Source organism: Melanostigma gelatinosum, assembly GCF_949748355.1.
Source record: "Melanostigma gelatinosum genome assembly, chromosome: 11".
Lineage (NCBI taxonomy): Eukaryota > Metazoa > Chordata > Actinopteri > Perciformes > Zoarcidae > Melanostigma > Melanostigma gelatinosum.
The window spans coordinates 9,104,589-9,126,625 of NC_136644.1; the positions used below are offsets into that span (position 1 = coordinate 9,104,589).

The following is a 22,037-nucleotide window of genomic DNA, read 5'->3' on the forward strand; positions in this document are numbered from 1 at the left end:
GAGATTGCACCGAGTGTAGATCATAATCTCACCACCACGTGTCGCATGGCAGCCGTCTCTCAGATGTCAGGTTTCTGGAAATCACCCAGAGATAATATTCTTACAGTCTCCAAAATGCATTACCTCTAATTATGAGAGTATCATTCAATCTATTTAATAGTGTTCATGACAGGATCAAGATGATATCTTGCACAATGTTTTGTATCTGTCTTCGTCTTCGTCTTCATCTTCTTCTTCTTCTTCTTCTTCTTCTTCTTCTGGTTTTTTCAATCACTTGGCAGCCTGACGTGTCTCCCGTCTGCAGTTTATGATGTATTTTGTTCTTGTGAAGTGGGAGATTTTTTTACGAAACGGGCGAAACGTTATTGTTGAAGTCCCTCTGGCAATGGTAGTCGCTCTTCAAAAGCAAATGACGTGTTTGAGAGCCTGCGTACATAACAATAAGCAGTGGAGGGAGTCAGCGAGGGAGTGGCAGGGAGGTTCAGGTACCTGTCCAAACCACACGCGAGTCTCTCAAATCATTGTTCAGTGTGCCCGCACGTCCGTTATGTGGAGATGTTCATTCTGTGTGTGTGTTCGTGGTCATTCGTGGTGCTCAGAGGATGAATCATCGTAAGGTTGGTGATCCCTGGACTTATCTATAGCACCACCACGAGGTTCACAGTTGTGGTTTTTTGTGGAATATCTCGACAACCATGAGATAGATTGTCATAAAATTTAGTTCAGGCATTCATGTCCCCCTCAGGCTGAATCGTCGACTCTGTGCAGGCCCGGTTCATTTCAAAACAGGTACATTGACAGAAAAACTTGACATTTAAAGATCTACATCCGGCAATGGATTGAATTCCAGAACGGGAGGAAGGAAATATAAGCATAAAATGTGAAGAGTATAGAAGCAGAAATGATTGCAAAGTCACTCTCAAGATGAGAGTGCAAAAGTTTAGATAAATCCACCAGAGGAAGGGGTGGCATTTACCTTTTCTGCAGCTGCAGCTCCTGTTTCATGTCACCTTTTACGTTTTGATTGTTCCTGTGAACTCTGTTTCCTCATCGCCTTGTTTATTGTTGCCATTGGTTATCTTTGAACCACCATCCCCCTTCACACCAGTGCTGGTGTGTTGTGTGCAGTGAGCAGAGTGCAGAGTGCAGATAATGCAGAGACGAAACCACAGAAATACTTTTAAAAAAAACAGGCCTCTTCATAGCTGTTGCCGTCCGGTGTGATCTAATCTTTGAATTCAGGGCAAAGAAGGTATTTGTTTTGAATAAACATCCTCACACCAAGAGGAACCGCTGAAACACCTCAGCCCTGTGCAAAGCGAACAGAATCCTGGAGATGTAAGAGAGCATGTGATACTTCATCACGGAGGGTGCAACCTGCCCCGAGGCAGTAAGGCAGTCTCTGAGTTTGACCCAGCCCAGTGCTGGTATGCTCGTCTTTGTGCCTTTAGGAGCAAAACGTTTCACACATGACAAACTTATATCTTGTCTCTCGTGTGTCAAGTTCAACTTATGTTTGTCTCAGTAACTTCAAGTCAAGGAATTAAGCTGCATTGTCCATTGTTGATATTGGTAATAATAATAATGATAACTGCATTGATATTTTAAATCAATGAGTCTACAAGGGATTATGGAACAGTAAAACAATAAAGAGCATAAAGTTAAGACACTTCAAATTAAGAGCTCAATTTCAATGACCAAAAAAAGAAATAATAGCGTTACAATGAAAATACCTTCAAATAAAAGTGAGTTTTTAGAAAGTATTTAAAAGATATTACAGGTATAGACTGGAGCCTGACTGGACGGCCTTAAAACCTATCGACACAATCTCAAAATCAGTTGTAAAATGCACAGAGAACCAATGCGTTTTGAGCCAGAGGAAAGGAATGAATTTCATATTTAGGCCGCAGTAAAGAGAATTATAGTTAAAGAGAGAGGAAATATAATCTTAAGATCTGGGACTGGTTTACTTTCTGACTATTGCTTTGGTACTCATCAATCATTTTAGCAGAAGAAAGCATGATTATACTTACCCTGGATACTTTGTCGTCACGGTTGGAGTCAACTAATGCCTCCAGGTTTCAAGCAGACTCCTTTATAACTAAATATGAATAATTGGAATACTCACTCCTTCCTTTTGGATGCTTTCATCCAGGATTTCCAACGTAACATTGATGGCCTAAACCAGTTGTGGTTTTCCCATCATCATCATTGGCATCACAAATTGTAACAATGACGATCTTTATAGATTTAGATCACATTTCCAAACCCAAGTTACAAAGTGCTTCACATAAGGCAGACAATTAGAATCAACAAAATATCAAATAAAATATAAAATCGAATAAAAAACAAAACAAACATCGAGCCATCATCCCCGTCGTCACACCTTTATTCTGTTTCTCCCAATAATGTTGGTGAAATGTAGCTTGATCAATTTCACAAAGTCCTCACTTCATGTTAAAGGAAACCTCGCCACTGATTTTCATACTTTTCAGACATTTTACATGATGACAGAGATAGATTCAGCACATTGGCTGATCATTTTACAAAGTCAAATGAATGTTGGACTTTAAAAAAACATTTGATTCAGTGTTGCTTGTGATTTGATATCTAGATTAAGACCAGACAGTAACACAAGCAAGCAACATGATCTCTGTTCGGAGTTCTTTCTATTCACGATCCAGGTCCTTCCAGTTTGGTAGAAGCACCTAATGTTGCATTTCGTCTGTTGCGCGCTCTTCTTGGCGTGCTACTGGTTGCAGCTTGTTGGAGGTTGGGAGGGATTGTTTGTCCTCTGCATCCAAAATCCAAATGGGGTTAATAGACTCAGGTCGAAGCACAGATATCACTCTCTTTGGTCATTTCAACTGTAATTCTTCTGGTTTTTTTTGCATCAGTAAATGGTGACAACGTGAGCCAACATTTAATGGTGTCTTTGTTTTGGACAAGACCTACAAAACACACTGAATCGATAGAAACATACAGCTACATTTAAAGGTTTTGGCGCCCCAATCGTGTGCCCATGCAGTGGCCTCATACTAAATAATGAAGTGGCTGTCAGTCATTACCTCTTGAAGACAATTGGCAGTCCCTTCACAAACGGGTAGTGTCCTAATGATGGGGATTGGTGTTAGTTGCCCTGGTTTTGTGTGGAGGCACTTTGTCTGTTTTGGGGTTTTTTTCAAAAATTGCTCAGCAGTTCACCTAAGGGTTAAATATTAAGTACACCACAGTGGACAAGCTGAAGGAGTTCAGTGTCATTTGGGCCGTTGGAGGACTTTTGTGTTCGGTGGGAGATGACATTGCAACGAGACTGTTTACGGTTGTTGTATTGACCTTATGTTTGGCCTGAAGCTCCGCATCGCGTCATTGTCTAATCTTACATCCGTTTTTGAGTGGAAGTGCAATTGCTTTGCTTAGTGTCGCCAGCTTCGGCATGTTACTAAGTTTAAACATTTTTTTTTTCAATCAAGAAAAGTCAACATTTTGATTCCCAATATGTCATCGGTTCATCCCAATGGAAATTTACACCAACGTTTCTGGAGCTGGAAGGAGCCGCTGGCTGTGTGCGACCGGCAGATCGGCCTACAAAAAGCACACGTCGACAGTGTTTTGTCTCTACAGGAGACACTACAAACTTATTAAAAGTGGGATTTCAACCGATGCAACTGTGTTCGAGCTGGAAGGGGAAAAATGGGCGGGGCAGTTTATTCATTGAAATTATCTTGAAATTAGAATTTTACTGATTCATCTCTCACTCACTCACTCACTCTCTTTCACACACACACACACACACACACACACACAGCCTCCCGCCCATCACCTCCTTCCCCTCAGGGACAGTTTTAAGTATTTGCATAGTCTGTACAGAAAGTTGTCTGTGCGCCTGCCTGTCTCTTTGTGTCTTTGTGCACTGCTTTCACCTCCAGCTACACTTAACGTGTACAAACTACACTCCTCCCTCTACTACCGCGCCACCCACGCACATCTCTTTAATTTACTAAGACTTGCTGCTGTTGTGGTGGATAATGCAGCGTTACATTAAAGTTCAGTCAATCAAGAACTATTAACAGAGTCTATTTCAGAAATATGATACAATCAATACTAATGGTAATATTAACAAGAAACAATAACTAATGACGGTAATGGCAGGCTAATTGGAGGCCGACTGGTACAGTACTACTTCTACTAAAGTAAAACACTAAAGTGTATCAAGATTAATATGTAGTGCATACTGTATAAAATGTGCATGTATTTGGGACACAGAACATCCACACGAAAACGTTTCAGCATCGTTTTCGAAATGATCTCCGTCCAGACTAAAACGCCTGAAAACGAATATTCACCTCACTGTGCATGCATGTGGGTGCCGATGTAAACAGGAAGTAGATTGGTTGCTTCGTTAAAAAAATATGACAGAGTAATAAAGTACTTCAAGAATAAAAGGTCGTGTTTGATACTTAAGATCTTCTCTAAAATCTTCCTCTATGACGGTTTGTGTTTTAGACTTAGTTACAACGCTGCGCGTCTTGCTCTCTCTCTCGCTCTCTCTCACACATTAAATTAAATATTAACACTTGCACATAATGGTTTACTAGATTATGTGTCCATAACTGTGGTCAACACACGTCTCTCACTCGTTCCCTCTTGGTTTCGTTGGTGTCTGTTCTCACTCGTAGCTCTGCTGGTGGCTGAAGTCTCTGTCGTACTGGAGAGCAATTCATGTTTGTGTTCCTTTATAGTTTATGTGTGTGGACTTCACAAAAGTTGTGCAGAACAAAATAAGCATTATTGAGGACAGGAAAGTCCTCCGTTTTGTGTCCATCGTCCTCCTCAACGCCGCTAACCGTGACTTCAGACGGCCGCCGCTGCTCAGTAGGTCTGATAATGCCGCTGAGCACGCCGCTCACGAATCGCTCCAATAACAGCTGCTTCCTCCGCAAAAATGCATTCTTCAACTGAACAACAGCTGCTAGTAAAGACAACAAGGTCAGCAACACCTGTAATCTGTTGTCCATGTTGAATTAACCTGGTAGTCGATCGGTAATCAATGTTGTTGCTCGTGATCTTCCGGGAAACGGTCACGTGATAGAGGCGTGACGGATCAGGGAAGGACACGTCATGACTGCTAAGAACCAATCAAGTAGGGAACGTGGGTGTGGGCGTCATCGTTTCCACACATGGTGCATGAGATTATGTCCTACACCACACTTTATAATTGTCTCGTAACAGTTATGCAGTTCCTTGTGGGAAGAGCATGTCACGCCCAGAGCCTTCCACTTCCTTCTACACGCACACGCGCACACACACACACACACACACACACACACACACACACACACACACACACACACACACGTTAAGCTATTCAGTGGTACATTAAGTTATCAAAATCAGCTATCAGTTATCAACAGTAATTCTTAATGCTTGTCATTGGTGCATTTCTGGGTCCGCTGGAGCGAAGGGAGGCATTCAGGTCAGAGCGCCATATTTTTCAACCTGAATATTGAGATAGTATTAAGAGCACAGTTCACCATATCAGTCAAAAATCAACTAATAACTGATGGTGATGCATTATTACAGATGAAAGTGGATCGATCCCCAGGGAGCAGGGCAAATTCACGAGCTACCTGGCAGCATAGGCTAACATCATTCAAATGTACTCCACCTTTACCAGCTTCAACATCAAAGAGATGTAGTCTGGCCTTCACAGTTATGCATCCATTATGTTCCAGTAATAGGCCTATCGATATGTACTTTTTTAAATGGGCCATTCTGCATAATGAGTATATGTTAATTTCACTTTAGCTGCTTTGTACTTTAGCTCAAGTAACATTTTGAAAGTTGGACCTTTAACTTGCAGCAGAGAAGGTTATATTTCTGCACTATCACCTTTTAGATTTGAGCAGCCTCCTTCTTTCACCACTGACTGGCTCCAAACTTGAAAAGAAAATTGCACCACACACGCACACACATACACACGCACACACACACGTAGCACCCCGCCCCGGTCCCGCCTCGGTCCCCGCCCCGCCTTCCGGGCCCGACTCTATGGAGAACAGACAGCCAGACCGGATCATGTGACGGCCAATAGTTTCCAAACGACAAAAACCGGAGAGACACACGCAGAGAGACACACACGGAAAGAGAGACGGAGAGATAAAGAGAGGGAGGGAGTTTCGTAACTTCGGGAAGTTTTGTGGAGCAATCGATCAAGTGGACTCGTCTTGTTTTCTTGTGTTTTTTTCCTGCGGCTGATGTCAGTGACACAGCGGAGCGCCGATCGTCGCCTGCGTCACCTTTTCACCGGAGTTGCCTTTAATTGAGTTTCTCTCACTGAGACGTCCGGAGAGTCCGCTGAGGAACGATCGTCTCTCCTGGAAATACACTCGCATACACCGTCTGAGCAGTAAGTTTGACTCCGCGATCCTCCTCCGACCTTACCGGGGGCACTTTCATACGGTGACCCCGGCGACCTGCTCTTATTCCCTATACCGGATATATACTCCAGCTCTGTGTGAGTGTGTGTGTGTTTGTGTGTTCGTCTTATTTTAACGCAGATTTGTAATATGGCAAAGAAAATAAGTCCATAAGAGGTTTTAGCGGGACCACGCTGCCTGTGTGGTTGATGACACGCGATTTTATTCTGTGTGTTAAATCAACATGTTTGCATATTTCATGTTTTTAAAAAGAAGACAAAAAGAAGTGTCATTTAAAAAAGAAAAGCGTTGATTTGGTGGCTAAATGATGTTAACAGTGGCAGCAGGGAGACTCTGCTATTTATAGCCATCGGAGCCGTTTATAGAACACAGAGTGGTTTAATTAATGAGCATGAAATAGTGGTCAAATACAGGCTTGTGAGGGAGAAACAGGCTCGAACAGTGATGTGTCTCCGTCTGTGCAGTTGGCTCCTCTCTGTTTCAGTGATGACATGTAAAGTGTGAATGTGTGGTGGTTTCAAATAGTTTAGAGATTTATCACAGATATTTAAAAAAAGAGTGATCAGTTAAGGCCTCAGTTGGTCTGTTTGTTTGTTTGTTTGCTTTTCCAGTGAAGAGATTCACTGTTTTAGTTTCAGAAATGTCAAATAAGTATTGATGATCGTCCAATTACAAGGTGTGACCAAGGTGACACATGCGTCTGATCGTGTCCCAAAATATAAAGATATTCAATTCAAAATAATGCAAAAGCAGCAACATGTCACTTTGGAGAAGCTGGGATCATTTGCCTTTTTTTTTTTTCTTGACGAGGCAGCTGAAAGGATTCATCGATCCTCACCATCATCTCTGTCACCGGACTCATTGACTGATTTATTTATTGATTTATTGTTTCAGCTGTACATCTGTTTGACAGGCCGTCAGTTTATGGCTGAATCTGATGCCCCAAGCAGCGTTGTGTAGGCTCTGTGTGAGAGATGACCGTCAGTGTCACACACATACACACACACACACACACACACACACACACACACAGGAGCGTAGTGACAGGTGTGTGTTCAAACAGTCAGTCGCACCTGAGCTTCTTACCTCTGTTTCCACTGCATCTTTTACAATACACATCTGCGTGTGTGTGTGCGTGTGTGTGTTTTTCTCCGTCTCTGTCTCTCCCTGTTTCCTGTGCTTTGTTTCAAGGCTGAGGCTTGCGTCACACATTCCACTTGGCATATGAAGCCCTTATCCTGTTTAGAGCCTGAGTGAGAGAGAGCGAGAAAGAAGGGAGGAGAGAGGGATGTGGATGTGGGGGGTGGACGAGTGGAATGAGGGCGACCTCTCTCTCTCTCTCTCTCTCTCTCTCTCTCTCTCTCCGCCTCTTTGTCCTACTTTACAGTCTTCAACCTCTCCGAAAAGTTAAAAAAAGAGGATGACCTCTTTTTATTAATTTCTTATTTATTTGTTTCCTCATTAGAGAATTACCACCCACCCCTACGCCTCTTTTCTCCCCCTGAATCAACACGCTGATGTTATCTGGTGGAACAAAATGCGCGCACACACACACACACACACTGCTCAAAGGGCATGTCCGAGGGAACATTAGGGCTAAACATTAAACTCCTGGATGCCGAGGAGTCGCTGGTTTCTCCGTTAGAAGTTGGGGGAGTAAGCGCACCGCGGTCAACAGACTGCCGTAAACGTAAAAAAAGAAGCTGTAACTCGTTACACAACTGTTTGCGCAAGCACAGACACGCACTCGTGCAGTGTGCGTGCGCTTTGGAACCACTGGATTGAGCCACTGTGGCTGTGCCTTGCCCCCCCCCCAGCCCCCTCCTCGTGTTTGAGGTTCATTGAAGTTTTGTCATATTTTGGTCGAAACCCACTTCGTTTTCTTCCCCGTTCCCGTCTCTGTTCTTTCCACTTCCATTTAGACATAGTTTGGTCAGAGCGGCTGTTTTCTTTGCGCTTTCTCTCCTTCCATATGCCCCCCCCCCCCTCTCTCTCATTATTCGGGTAGGGAGGTGCAATGTGTGTGTGTGTGTCAAGACAGGAAACCGCAGGCCCCCTGCAGCAGCCCCCGCCCCTCCTCTATTTGGCTTCACTCCCCTCTTTGGCTTCTTTACACCCCCCCACCCATCACGCAGTGTGGAAATAATAACAGTCAGACTAAACTCTGAGGGCTTCCGCTTCTCCCTCTCTTTCTGTCCTCAGTTGTCTGGAAAGCCTCAAAAACGTTGCTCTCTTTGACAAGTACGGCTTGAGGTGCTGGCACGTGTGTGTCTTTGTCAGTGGTTGAGCCTTGTGTCAACTCCGATGTGTGTGTTTTCTTTTTTTTTTTTTATGTATTTTTTTTTTCGCGCGATGATGAATCCCTCGAGGTCTGCAGGCCTGCAGCCCCGCAGTCTGCTGGAGAGGGGCTCGCGTGTGTGTGTGTGTGTGTGTGTGTGTGTGGGGGGGGGGGGGTAAAAGGATGAGCGGGCTGGCGGCTCAGATGAGGGAATAGGAAGCCAGAATGAGAGGATAGGGGGCTTCGGGGGCCCTTTTTAAAGTGAGAGGAGTCGGAGCATGTGAGGCGTTATCGGGGGAGTCAGGAGTAGGAAGTGAGGTAAGGGGTTGAAACTAGGGACTAGGGAGGTACAGTGAAGGGGCTAAATTGGAGCGGGTCTAGGGCAACAGAAGGAGAAACTACATCGGAGATGAGCTCAGAAAAAGGAAAAGTTAAACACTGGAAGATTAGGTCATCACCTTAATGACTCATGTGGCCTAATTGGGACGCTTAGTTATAAGAACAATCGAGGGCGTTTCCCCTCGAGGTGACGCAGCGAGAGCGATTGAGTGCCGCCCGTAGTTTGACACAGCACGGGGCCAACGTGAGGTGAGACTGACGGGGTCCAAGAGGTTGTAAAGAAACAGAGTCAGAAGCTATGAAACTAAAGGCTGCGTGTGTGTGTGTGTGTGTGCGTGTCTAGTGCCGCGTGTTCTTGGACAAAGCCGTTGTCTGGAGGTTTCTGGTCTCTCTGGTGATCTCATCATCTTCCAGCCTGTTGCCATTAGATGGTGTGTGCGCGTGCAGCAGCGATGTGTGTCTGCTCGAGCGCGTGTGTGCGTGTCTGCAATAATTTAGTCCTTTAGTGATTTAGTGTGTGTATTCTGTCGAGCTTGCAGAAACTTGGTGTGCGGCTGCCGCGAGCGTGTTTTAAAGTGTGTGTGTGTGTGTGTGTGTGTGTGGTTGAGTCGGTAGCCAGGGACTCCAAGCCACAATATTTTCCCCCTTCAGTCGTGTTGTTTTTTAACATTCATAGAGAGTGAGGGGGAAAAACGGAGTGCGGGGTTGGTGTGTGGTTCGGATACATACAGGAGTGAAGAAGAAGAGGTGCAGGAAGGTCTGGAGGGCCAGCCCGAGGGTGGAGGAAGAGAGAGAGGGGTGTGTAGGAAGTGTTTGCTGAGTGGGTTGGGGTTGAGCACACAGTAGCTCCAGTGACCTGAAAAGGACAATATTTGCAGACCACACTTGACATGCACAAACACACAAAAAATACGGTCCCTGACAACTCCAGGTACTTATTTACCAAAAAGGTGCAGCGCGCACCGGTTCCCACACGTCACGCTGCGTGCGTGTCCTGGGATTCTACGTCTGAAGGGCGCTACGGTACCTGGAGGCGCTCTGATGAAGCGGAGGTGCAACAGCTGTCTGGTTTCCATCTCGCAGAAAGAGCTCGTTGTCCTCCGTCAGATCCGTTTGACCCGTTACAAAACTCAATCCACCGGAGGATCAACGTTTATTTATTTTTTCGTCATCATCAATCAGTATTTTGATTACTTTCTGGATTTGTCTCATAGTAAAAAATAAATAGTGAAAAATGTCCGTTTTCCAATTTCCTGTCACGTCTTCAAATGTCTTGTTTTGGTCAACCAGCAGTCCGAAACCCAAAGACCTTCAGTTTACCGCCACGCAAGATGACGAAAAGCAGAGAATCCTCACAATTTAGAAGCTGAAACGAGGGAATGTTTGGTACGTTTGCTTGAAAAATGACTTTGACGATTTGTCAAAATAGTTGTCGCTGACGACTAATCAGTGAACCGCCGTGGCTGTAAACACAACACTGATTTATACACAAGCCAACAAGCCACAGCCGCAGACTTGTATTTTCTCTCCCGAGGCCTCGTGGTTCGTGGAGACGCACATAGGTGCCGCTAAATGACATTTCTTGTCTAAACTCTCTGTGTCTCATTGTATTTATTCTGTCACGATGCACCCTGAGTGGAAGTTTTTGTGTTTCAGCAGGTGTGTGTGAGAGAGCACAGCAGGTGAGAGGAATGGTATGTTCTTCCGAGGGCTTGAATGTTGCAGAAGTTAAAGTACAGAGGTAGCTACAGCATGATGTTCATTGAGTAAATGATTGTCCATTTAGAGGGGAAATGGACCATGAAGCAGGTTATGCTTTAGAGCGGGGTGACCTGGTGTTGGACAGGTCGCCAGAGCCTTATACGGTGTCTCTACCACAGCGTCACTCCTCCAGTCACCGGTTGCTAAAATCCAAGATGGCGACGGCCACAATGCCAAACTCGAGGCTTCAAAACGGTACCGCAAACCAGCGGGTGACGTCACGACGACTACGTCCTTACAGTCTATGGTCTGAGTCCACAAATGTTTGTTTTTGATGGGCGTTTTGGTTTTGGTCTGGATGTGCAGGTCCTTATCCACCCTCTGCTGCCCCGCCCATTTCCGCTTCAATCATGTTTGTATTCCTGATTCCGGTTTAGCGCCAGCAGCATTGTAAACAATGACAATGGCCTGTTTTTTTTTTTGGTGCTTTCCGTCAATGACGCTGCGTCTCCTTGTTTGCAGATGTGCTCAGTTGTGAGTCAGACTCTTTCAACACTACAGTAGTTTCAGTACTTGCTGTTTCAACATTTAGATAGGAACACAGGAGAGACACAAGGAGTGGGGACTTCCTCGATGGTTTTGAATGTATTGTGTCAGTACAGGACAACACCTGTACGCTGTGCCTCATACCTGCGCTTATTCTGTGTGATCCACAACAGAGCAACTGCTTGACCTCTCGTTGAACTACAACACAATACAAAACCCAGATTAGAAATCTCTCTCTCTCTCTCTCTCTCACTCTCACTCTCACTCTCACACACACACACACACACACGGGCCCCACCTGACTCTCTTTGTTTCTTCGGAGCCAGGCGGAGGGTGAGGCTTCAGTTGTCACGTTCACACCCTTCCTCAGCCAGCGAGCGAACATCCTACTCTCCTATTGGTCTGCTCCCCATCTAGTGTGTGTGTGTGTGTGTGTGCACAAGGGTGTAATGGCCTGTGTTCTTGCCCATTTTATTAATAATTAAAGGCTAACTTGTCTCCAGACTGTGGACTTTAATCAGGACACACACAACCCCGCTCATAAACACACTCGTCCGGGCACAAACACGGAGTCATCGCAGCTGCACCTGGCCATTCCATGCCAAGGTAACTGAAACCACCTTTGAAGCCTCACACACTTTTGATCCAAACACTCAACAGACCTTAATGGGTGGCGTGAGTGTGTGTGAGAGGTACTATCACTGTCTTTGACACACGTACACTGGTCCGTCGTGAAATTGTCTGTCCTGTCAGGAGGACAAGTGAGCAGGAAGAGCTGCAGGTCGATGCTGAAAGTAGAGCGGAGGAGCAGACGTGTAAAGTGTCGGACAGAAGGAGAGATGTTTGGCTGTTGTCTGGTGTGATTTACTGACTGGGCTCACTCACTCTCACACTCACACACACATACACACACACCTATACTTAACTACCCTCTTATAGCCTTTCCCTCCACTTAACGTGATTTACTTTTCATCACTTCTCAAAGATGTGTGTGTGTGTGTGTGTGTGCATGAGCTAGCCCTTTTCACTTGTTTCACACATTTGCAGTTTATTTCATTATCTTCTGCCTAAAAAGGTAATGTTATGATGGTGTTGTACAGTAAAATATGAAAATAAGGACGATGGTGGAATGTAAGAAGTACATTTACTCATGTACTGTACTTAAAAACAATTCTGTACTTACATTAACTGCTACTTTATACTTCTTCCAGAGGGACAGATTCTACTCTTTACATTCATCTGACAGCTGGAGTTACTTTTCAAATTAATATTTCACATGGAGAAAGATAACATTATACAATACGACACATTAATGAAGAGTAAACCAGTGCTTCTAAACCGCTTCTGGCTTTCGACCCCTCACAAAGAAAGCAGGGTCTCGTTGAGGCCCCCTTGTCACGTTTCAGATGTCTATGAGTTGTCGTCTCAGAGACACGTTCCCTCTAAACTTCTCACATGGTTTCGTTCAGGCAAAACAACAGTTTTGAGGCCTAAAGAGGTCAAACATGTCCAACGATTCTCGAAACAAAGGCAAAGGTTAGAGAAAAGTCGAACAAAATGAACCAACAATCTATGAAGCACAAACATGTTCTCTCTCTCTTCCGAGCCCATTAATCATCTCACAACCCCTGACATCCATCTTGTGACTTGTGGTTGGGAAGCGGATTTTCTGCAAAACAAGTACTTTTCTACTTTAAATAATTAATGTATCTTTAGGTGACGTTAAAACGACTGTACTTTTAGTGTGGTTTTAATTATACTGTATACTGAACATATTTATACTTTAATTAAAGGCTCTGATTACTGGCTTACCACCACTGGTTATGTGTCATTACTGGTTTCCATGTTGGACCATACTTAAAAGTAAAGGACATGATGAATGAGCGTGTTAATGTGTTAAATGTGTGCACTGATGGCTGCATGTGTGTGTTTTATTTTGTAGGAGCCTGGCCTGTGCAGCCATGCTGATGTATGACTACCCTCTGAAGACAGACATGGAGACGGTAAGGCCTGTGTGTGTGTGTGTGTGTGTGTGTGTGTGTGTGCTCCCATCATGCCCAGACATGTTTTTGATGCCAAACATTAACTCTGACTGACACACACTCGCGCTACGTGTCTAGACAGACTGGTTCCCACATTCCAGCTTTTCCTGGACAAACACGCTGCTAAACATTTGCATACAATGAGTACAAACACTGCCAGGCAGCAGGCTGATGAACACATGCACACACACACTGTACTCTGAGACATAACGGGTATCTGCAAACAGAGCTGGGTTTAGACTTTCTGGCTGGCCGTAGTTGTTTGTGCGGCAGAAACATGTTTTCCCTGTTCTTCAGCGCAGAACGGAAATTTCAAACTGCTCTTTTGTCCCCCTTCACCGCTTCCTTCTTCTGCATCCTCTGTCTGTCTCTCTTTCTCGTTCTCTCTCTCTCACAGTCATTCTACTCTTCGTTAATGAAAACCACGGAGCCATACGGAGTGATCTTCCCCCACCCCGCCCACATCTACCACCCCACGCACATGCCCGCCTTCGCCCAGCCCCACACGCCCAGCAACGCCACGCACGCCCAGCTGGAGCCCGTGGACCTGTCTGTCAGCAAGCGCTCCTCCTCCACCTCCTCGTCCTCCTCCCCACCCTGCTCCTCCGCCTCCTCCTCCCCGGCCTCCTCGCGCAGCTCCCCGCCCTCCCCCTACAGCGCGGCGAGCCGCGCCTCCCCCCGCTGCTCCACCCCGCACGCCCAGCTGCGCAGCTCGCCCTCGCACGCTCTCCTGACGCCCACGGCCTCACTCCCCTACTCCGCCATGGTGGCCCCCATGCTCGGCTCGGGGTCCGGGGTCATCCAGGGGTCGGGGATCATGATGTCTCCGGTCATGGTGCCCCTGTCTGTCCTCTACCCCTCGCCTCTCCACCTGCACCAGTCCATAATGGTGAGCTCACCCATCCCCAGCGACAACGGCCATCATCGGAGCAGGGAGCACAAGACAGGTGAAGCTTCATTTATTATTTTATTCACAAATCATGTTTTATTTCTATTTGTTTCAATTATAATTCTTTTTTTCAACACTTTTATTGCAATTAATTAGTAATATGTATTGCAATAAAATAATCAATTCTGTTGATATGACATTAACTAACATTGCACACTATATGTGTTGTGCAAGTGTTTTAGAAAATGCCAAATAAAACAAACAGTCGGTAATTTACAAAAAGCGGCCGTATCAGAACAGCTATTTAAGACTAATAAGACACACTTTGAGACGCATAACAATTAGACATCACTGCACAAGTGCTGGCTTATCATTTCCAGATTTCGTGAGAAAAAAACCCTTCCTCCTTAAATGAACATATTATTTTCTGAAAATGGGGAAGTGCTTTTCATTTCCTCTGTTTTTAGAATAGCAGTTTCAGCTAATTCTTGTTTCTCAGAGATGTTCTGTTTTCTGTGAGACGGGGGTCACTGACAGTCACAGAGGTCACCCTCTCTGAATCTCCTGTATTTGACACAAAACTGACCGATACATATTAATAATGTAATGTCCTCCTCTAGAGGCATAACAGCAAAACTAAATGTCCTGTTACCATGGATAAATCTATTTTAATTGTGTATTCATTCATTTTATAATTGTATTTCTAAGAGACAAATAATAGAGATGATAAAAAAAAGAACAAAAAACTTCTGCCCTGTGACCGTGCAGAGTTGAACTTTACTTGATGTATGAAATACGAACAGCATGTTAATGTGAACACATCACGACTGTGCCATACTGACCAGCAATTTGTATCCACCCAGCTCACTGCGGCGACGCCCACAACCTGCACAAGCAAATCAAAACGGAGCCCCGCTCTGAGCTCGCCCACGACCTCCACGGCGGCCACGAGGTGAAATCGTCAGTCATCAGGATACCACACGAATACGGGTGAGAAAAAAGCACCGCGTGTTTCACAAGTTTCGCCGTCTGCTGCGGCGCTTGCCCTTTAAACTTTTATATGTACGTCAGAGGCTTCCACCGGATCCCTCTCTGTTCCTGTTGTGAGGATTTTGAAAGTTCAGGGGCAGTCCCAAGACTGGGACTGGGTTTTGTTTGAGATACCAAAAAGTATGATTCAAGCCAGGGAGTATCTATGAACTAAGAATATTACTATTTTAATTTGTGCTTAGTACATATATTTGGATTTGGGCCCACGAACAATAACTATCTCCCTGCCCTGTATGCTCTTATTCACACATTCTCTCAACGTGACAGAATTTCAGGATTCATTTCTAATTGGCTTCTTTGTCTCCAGTCTACCTTCGGCTGTCCTCTCTATCAAATAAATGGCCACAAGTGCAGTCTCTCCAAGCTCCGTTTCCTCCCTTTCCTAAAGCCGCTTGGAGAAAACACAGGACCTGTAACGCAACAAGTGTCGTAAGCGACACGTGAACACACCGACTGTGATGTTCTCGTTTCCCAGTGTCGTCCGGCAGCCAGACCTCTCCCTGCAGCTCCTTATCTTTCCAGTCAGCCACACTGTGATCTCGTCACCTTCCACCTCTCCTTTCTTCCTCCTCTCCTCCCTCCTTCCTTGCTCCGCACTGCCAGTATTTTTTGGGGGGTTTTCTTTAAGGCGCTCATTGTCTGGCATCTCCCACTCCTTCGCTTCCCATTCCTCCTCTCCTTCCTGTTTCCTCCTCTCTTTCCTGTTTCCTCCTCTCTTTCCTGTTTCCTCCTCCTCTCGTCGTCATTTGTTTTGGTTCCCATTTGTTCTCCTTCGCCAAAATAACCGCTTTTTTTTCTCTACGAAATAATTGTAATCGTGATGGAACGCTGCCAGTCAGTTGTTGCTCGTGTGCGTGAGAGTCTCTACTGTAGTCGTCAGGGCGGTTACTATCACAGGCCGCTGTTGCCCTCGATGACTGGGAAATAATTGGACCCTTGAGGGGGGAAAGAAGTGGGTGTGCCTTTATCTGTCATCACCTCTCCTCTCAAAAGACAATGTAAATCTACTTTATGTACATGGTAAATAGGTCAACTTTGCCCAATGTGTATGATAATGATGGGTTAGCCAAAATGTGTGTGTGTGTGTGTGTTGTGTGGGATTTTCTGCACATTCCTTTACACCGAACTGATCTGTGAGGGATTCATCTTTCAACACTCGACACCTGCTCCCAACTGCCACTTACACAAACACAAACACACACACACACACTTGATGGTACAGAAAGACAAGTCCTTCTTGTTTACTTTTTGAGGTTAAAACACTTGAAAATTTCGCTTTTCTGCTCCATTCTCTTCTGTACTCTTATCGTTTCACAGAAAAGCTTTTCTCACACGCACGAGGTATTAGAACCCTAATCTCCTCGTGCTCGTCGGAGCACAAGAGTGTTGCAAAGTTGCATCTACTATTTCACAGTTTTTCGACTTCTTCTGGAGCTCATTTTTCCGCCACTTTCAGCATCCGTGGCGTCAAATTCCAGTGAACGAATCGTTGGAACGGTTCAGTGAAATCACTATGGAGTTAACGGGACAATAGGAAAGGCAGACTGGGGAAAGAAGGTGGGGGGGGGGGGGGGGGGGGGTTCAACTTCCTGACCGGTAGTAGTTTCTTATTGCGTTGGAGGATCCGTCACAACCAAATAGACTTTCATCAGATTAGAGTTCAACATCATGAAGTTGTCACGTGACGCCGCCGCCCTCTCCTGGTCAAATCAGATAAAGAAAGAGGACTCTAACAACTGCTCTCCTCTGTGTGTCTCTCAGGTGCAACAACCCATCCGTCATAGTTCATTCGGGCGCCAAGCATCCTCCCCCTGTCGAGTCTCCGGACACGCTGAAAAAGCGGCGAATCCACTGTTGCGACTTCAACGGCTGCAACAAAGTGTACACCAAGAGCTCCCACCTCAAAGCGCACCGCAGGACACACACCGGTAAGAGGCACGCTCACACACACGCTGGACTTTAAAGGCCCAATCCCAGTCTCCACCCTTAAGGACTCCCGCAGAGTCCGTGAGGGTTTAGTTCTGTCCCACTGTCAGATCATCGAGTGTTTGAGGCTCTCTGGCAGACATTTTGAGCCCTCTATGAACCCTTTCTGTAAGTCAGTATTAGATGCTGACTATGCCCAAGGGAATTACCCACAATTCATTGCAATGTGAAGTTAAACACAGGGTACCAGTGGAAGCATGGAGACGTAAAAAAAAGGTAAAAGAGGACGGTACAGGTGTGTTCAGCCTGGAATATTAAATGTACTCGGAAACATAAAAAAAAAAAACATAAAATCAGAGAATATTTATTTATTCATTCATCAAATATTTTATTTTGTCATTTAAGCTGTTTTGACAAAAACTAATAAATATATTATATGAAATGACCACTCATCTTGTGAGGAAAGAGTCTGGAAGAAGTTCAAATCAGGAAGCAAAAAGTATAAATTAAATACCCACAATTGTACATCATATTTTTTGTCGTCACAGTAACATGATATGTTGCAGCAAAGTGCTGTCCCATTTCTATTTACACCATTTCACACTCAACCACTTACCAGGTGACGTCAGTAAGTCCCTGAGGGTTCAGGGTTTGAGGCTTAAGGGGGGACGTTGGGTTTGGGTCAACCATTCGCATTATCTTCACCATCACTCATTTCTTTCTCTCTCCCTCCCTCCCACGCGCAGGCGAGAAACCCTACAAGTGCATGTGGGAAGGCTGCACGTGGAAGTTCGCCCGTTCGGACGAGCTGACGAGACACTTCCGCAAGCACACGGGGGTCAAGCCGTTCCAGTGCCCCGACTGCGAACGCAGCTTCTCCCGCTCCGACCACCTGGCTCTGCACAAGAAGCGCCACCTCCTGGTGTGAGAACCGGAAGGGGGTGCAGCTTGAGAAAAAGAAACTCTGTGCTGGTTTCAACGTTGGACTGTACCACTTTGACTTGAGGGGGGTGAATTAAAAGAGTTGGCTTACACGTTGGACTCTGTTAGGGAGTGGGGAAACATTCCTCAGGGTGCAAGTGTAGACCCTTTATCCCCATTGGCCCTGAACGTTAGCCGGCGTGAGCCTATTTGTCATGTAACCGTCACTCACCATCCTGCAGACTTATCATCAGCTCGGTTTGACTTTAAATAATGCACAAGGATCGGCTGTGGAAGGCCCTCTGCATCTCAGCTGGCCTGAGATGCAGAGGCTTCTTCTGGCCGCAGAACCAAACTGCATCAACACCCGCTCTGTTTCAGCCACATCGCTTCTTCATTACGACTTCAGCTCTCATTTCTCTGCATGCAGTCAAGTAATGATTGTGGACTCAAACACACACACGTGCGCTATTAGCTAGCTCGGCCAATATAATGTGAAACTCCAGAATGTATCATATCTCACAGACTGTGCATCGTGTCATACATATGTCAGCTTTCTCGCACCGGCGCAGCTACCTGTGACGTAACGCTAATGCTAACTCATCCTTCATGGACCGACGCATCCAAACATCACACACCTCACCTGCCTCTGTTAACTTACATCATGAAGTGACTCAAAAAACAAAAACAGGTAGCCATTGCTCGCTTTCTCTTGTACATACATGCATACATGTTTAACGGCACACACAGCAAGAAAACATGCACTTAATAAAAGCAGCCTCGGTCTGTTGTGCTTTTTCGGTATTTGGGTTGGAAAGAAGAATAGAAAAGTGGGACTCTGGGTCTCATTCATTGTCGGAGTGAAGTGTTTGAATTGTTTGTTTTCATTCTGAAATGTGAATGTTGCTGCACAGGGGCATTATTGTGTTGGCGAGGAAAAGACACCACTTGGTTGGTTTAAGGGTAGAAGCAATGATATGTCTTATATCGCGTTTATGTATCTATATGAACTATTGTGACGCAATGGTAGCCTTTTTTTTATCATGTATGACACGTTTATGGGAAAAATGCAAAGCAGAGAAATGAGTTTTTCAGGAGCAGATGAGGTTCATTCCAGCCCGCCACACCGGATATATGTAATTTCATAGTAAATAACATCTTCTACAGTTTTCTTAATAGGAGGTCACAACACATATATGCTCCAACTACACCGTCATATTTTTAGAGCACAACATTTACAGCACAACAAGAAAATAGTTTTGCTCAGTGTCTTTGTACATGTCTCCAATGTGTGTGTGTGTATGTATATATATGTGTGTATGTGTATATATGTATGTGTGTGTATATATATATATATATATATACATAAACATGTATATGTATGTACATATATATGTATTTGTATGTACGTATATATGTATTTGTATGTATGTATATATATGTATATATGTGTATATATGTATATATGTGTATATATGTATATATATGTGTATGTATATGTGTGTATATATATATATATATTCCCAAAGCCAAACATTTTCTAATCAGTTTTTCTATTCACCTGCTGGTCAGTTTGATCAGAAACATTTAACTTAAAGTCTTGGTTTGTCATTTTCTAATCATGTAAAACCAGAAGAAGGTGTGATCCTTTTTTATTTTACACGCTTGTACACCCACAAACACACACACTGAATGTAGCTGCTATACTGATCTGCATTTTGCCCCTGGATATTCTTTGCGGTTTTTGCTTGTACATGTTTTTTTGTATTTCTGCAAATATAAGTTGTAATATATATTTTATAATTGATTATTAGACTGAAAGGGCAATTAAAGGTTTTTTATTAAGCATGATTTTGATACACTCATAATAATGGATATTACACATGTCTATAATAAACCCTATCTCTTTTTAATCTAAATGTTGGCAATTCAATGGGAACATGTTAAACTGTGAACATATAACTGTACAGGTCTATCTGAAATGTGTGCCTTTATTTTAAGAAAGAATATTCATACCACTTAATAAACTTATTGATAATATTTGCAAAATGGAGTGCTGTGTCTTAAATTCTGTATGGGTTTGTACTGAAACTGTTAATGGAGGTAGATTAGCAATCACGCAAAAGTGCCAAACATTTGCTGGAAGCTTCTCAGATTTTAATATTGCCCCTTTTTCTCAGTTTATAAGTTAAACATTTTGGGGTTTTGCACTGACTTTAGCTTCAATTTCAGTTTATTTAAGCTGCAAAATACCCCCCTTATTTAGCTCCTGTCCCTCAATAATAAAACCTAATCCTATAATATGAATATTATAGCGGTAATAGATTCAAGGTCACCATCTCAGCACATTTCACAGGGTTTAAAACACACACACACACACACACACATACATAGGCACATACTAATAGAGACAGATACTCACACTGCAGCATCTTCACCTTTATACTATTATTAATTCAATTCAATTCAATTTATTTTTGTATAGCCCCAAATCACAAATTACAAATTTGCCTCAGAGGGCTTTACAATATGTACACATTTGACATCCTCTTGTCCCGGGACCCTCACATCGGAACAGGAAAAACTCCCCCAAAAAAACCCTTTAACGGGGAGGAAAGAGGAAGAAACCTGTGGGAGAGCAATAGAGGAGGGATCCCTCTCCCAGGATGGACAGAAGTGCAATGATGTGATGTGTAGAACAGGATAGTGAATTACAACACATTCAATGTAATTACAGCACATTCAATGTATGACACAACCACCGCAGGCGGCAAGACCTGGTCCAGGTATAACCCGGATACACAGGAACCTGTGAGGCGAGAAAGCACAGAGACTCTGGTGAAGAAACAGGTCAATAATGTGCATTAATGGTATCGGTAGTATGAAATAGTAATGTGAGTAATAATAAAAGTGATATTAGCAGTTGGAGTCAGCAGGGCCATGGTAGGAGGAAGAACCAGTGTCCAGATAAAACTGCGGTCATGGGAACCTGTGAGGCGAGAAAGCACAAATACTCCAGGGAAGAAGTAAAGTTAGTATTATTAGAATAATTAATTCAACAGCAAAAACAGAATAGACGTTAATAGTTGGAGACTTTTTCAAAGTTCTGATATGTGATATTCACAATTGTATACACCATTTGCAGACTACTTGCATACATATCATAACACACTTGGCATATTTATCAGTAGCTCACTAAAAAGCTACTTGAAATAGGAACAATTTATAAGTTTAAATTGCAGTCTTTTAGATATTGTAGTGCAAGTGCTGCAACAATTTCTATAAGGTTCAGGCTATTGTTTTCCAGGCTATTATGTGATTCAACAGGAAAAGAGTGGGCTCGTCCGGGATTTGAACCCGGGACCTCTCGCACCCTAAGCGAGAATCATACCCCTAGACCAACGAGCCACTGTGAACATAACGGAACAACAGCGTTCTAGAATATCCATCACATATCATGACATATCACATATCAGTGTGTTTCTAAACAGTTGTTTTTTTTAATTGCATCCTATATCACTCATTGTTAAGCTTTTGCAATCTATGTGCAGCGAAGAAGAGACCATTTAATTGTGTTTTCTACTCAAATATAAGTATCCAGGCGAAACAAGATAGTTATTTCCTACCCACTTCCGTCTTCGTAGACAGCCGTTAACGCCTCCCAGCGTCTTCTTCTGAGGATCCGTTAGCATGAGCAGCACGTTGGCAAAGCAGCAGCAAAGCAGATGAATTACCGTTGTTGGGGCAAATACATAGGAAACCTTTCATTATCAGACCCTAAGAAGTTTTAGAATCCCGTTTCAGTGTGTGGAGCCCAAGAAACAACAGTGGTTATAATGTGGCTGTTTCTATATAACTTTGTCTTAAATTGGCTTCATTGGTTCATCAGCAAGCTGAATTAAGTA

The 22,037-nt window shown here is 44.1% G+C and overlaps 2 protein-coding genes across 2 annotated transcripts in view; one reads left to right on the forward strand and one right to left on the reverse strand.

Annotated features, from left to right (window-relative positions):
* rpl9 (ribosomal protein L9) overlaps nt 1–22,037 on the reverse strand; it is a 337,328-nt gene that overhangs the window by 196,085 nt on the left and 119,206 nt on the right. The window lies entirely within an intron of this gene.
* On the forward strand, nt 6,127–20,157 carry klf3 (Kruppel like factor 3 (basic)). The gene is made up of 6 exons (XM_079278959.1): nt 6,127–6,409; nt 13,247–13,307; nt 13,744–14,293; nt 15,099–15,225; nt 17,047–17,213; nt 17,958–20,157. Exons 2-6 carry the CDS (start codon nt 13,266–13,268, stop codon nt 18,137–18,139), a joined length of 1,068 nt encoding a protein of 355 aa, XP_079135085.1. The 5' UTR covers nt 6,127–6,409; nt 13,247–13,265; the 3' UTR covers nt 18,140–20,157.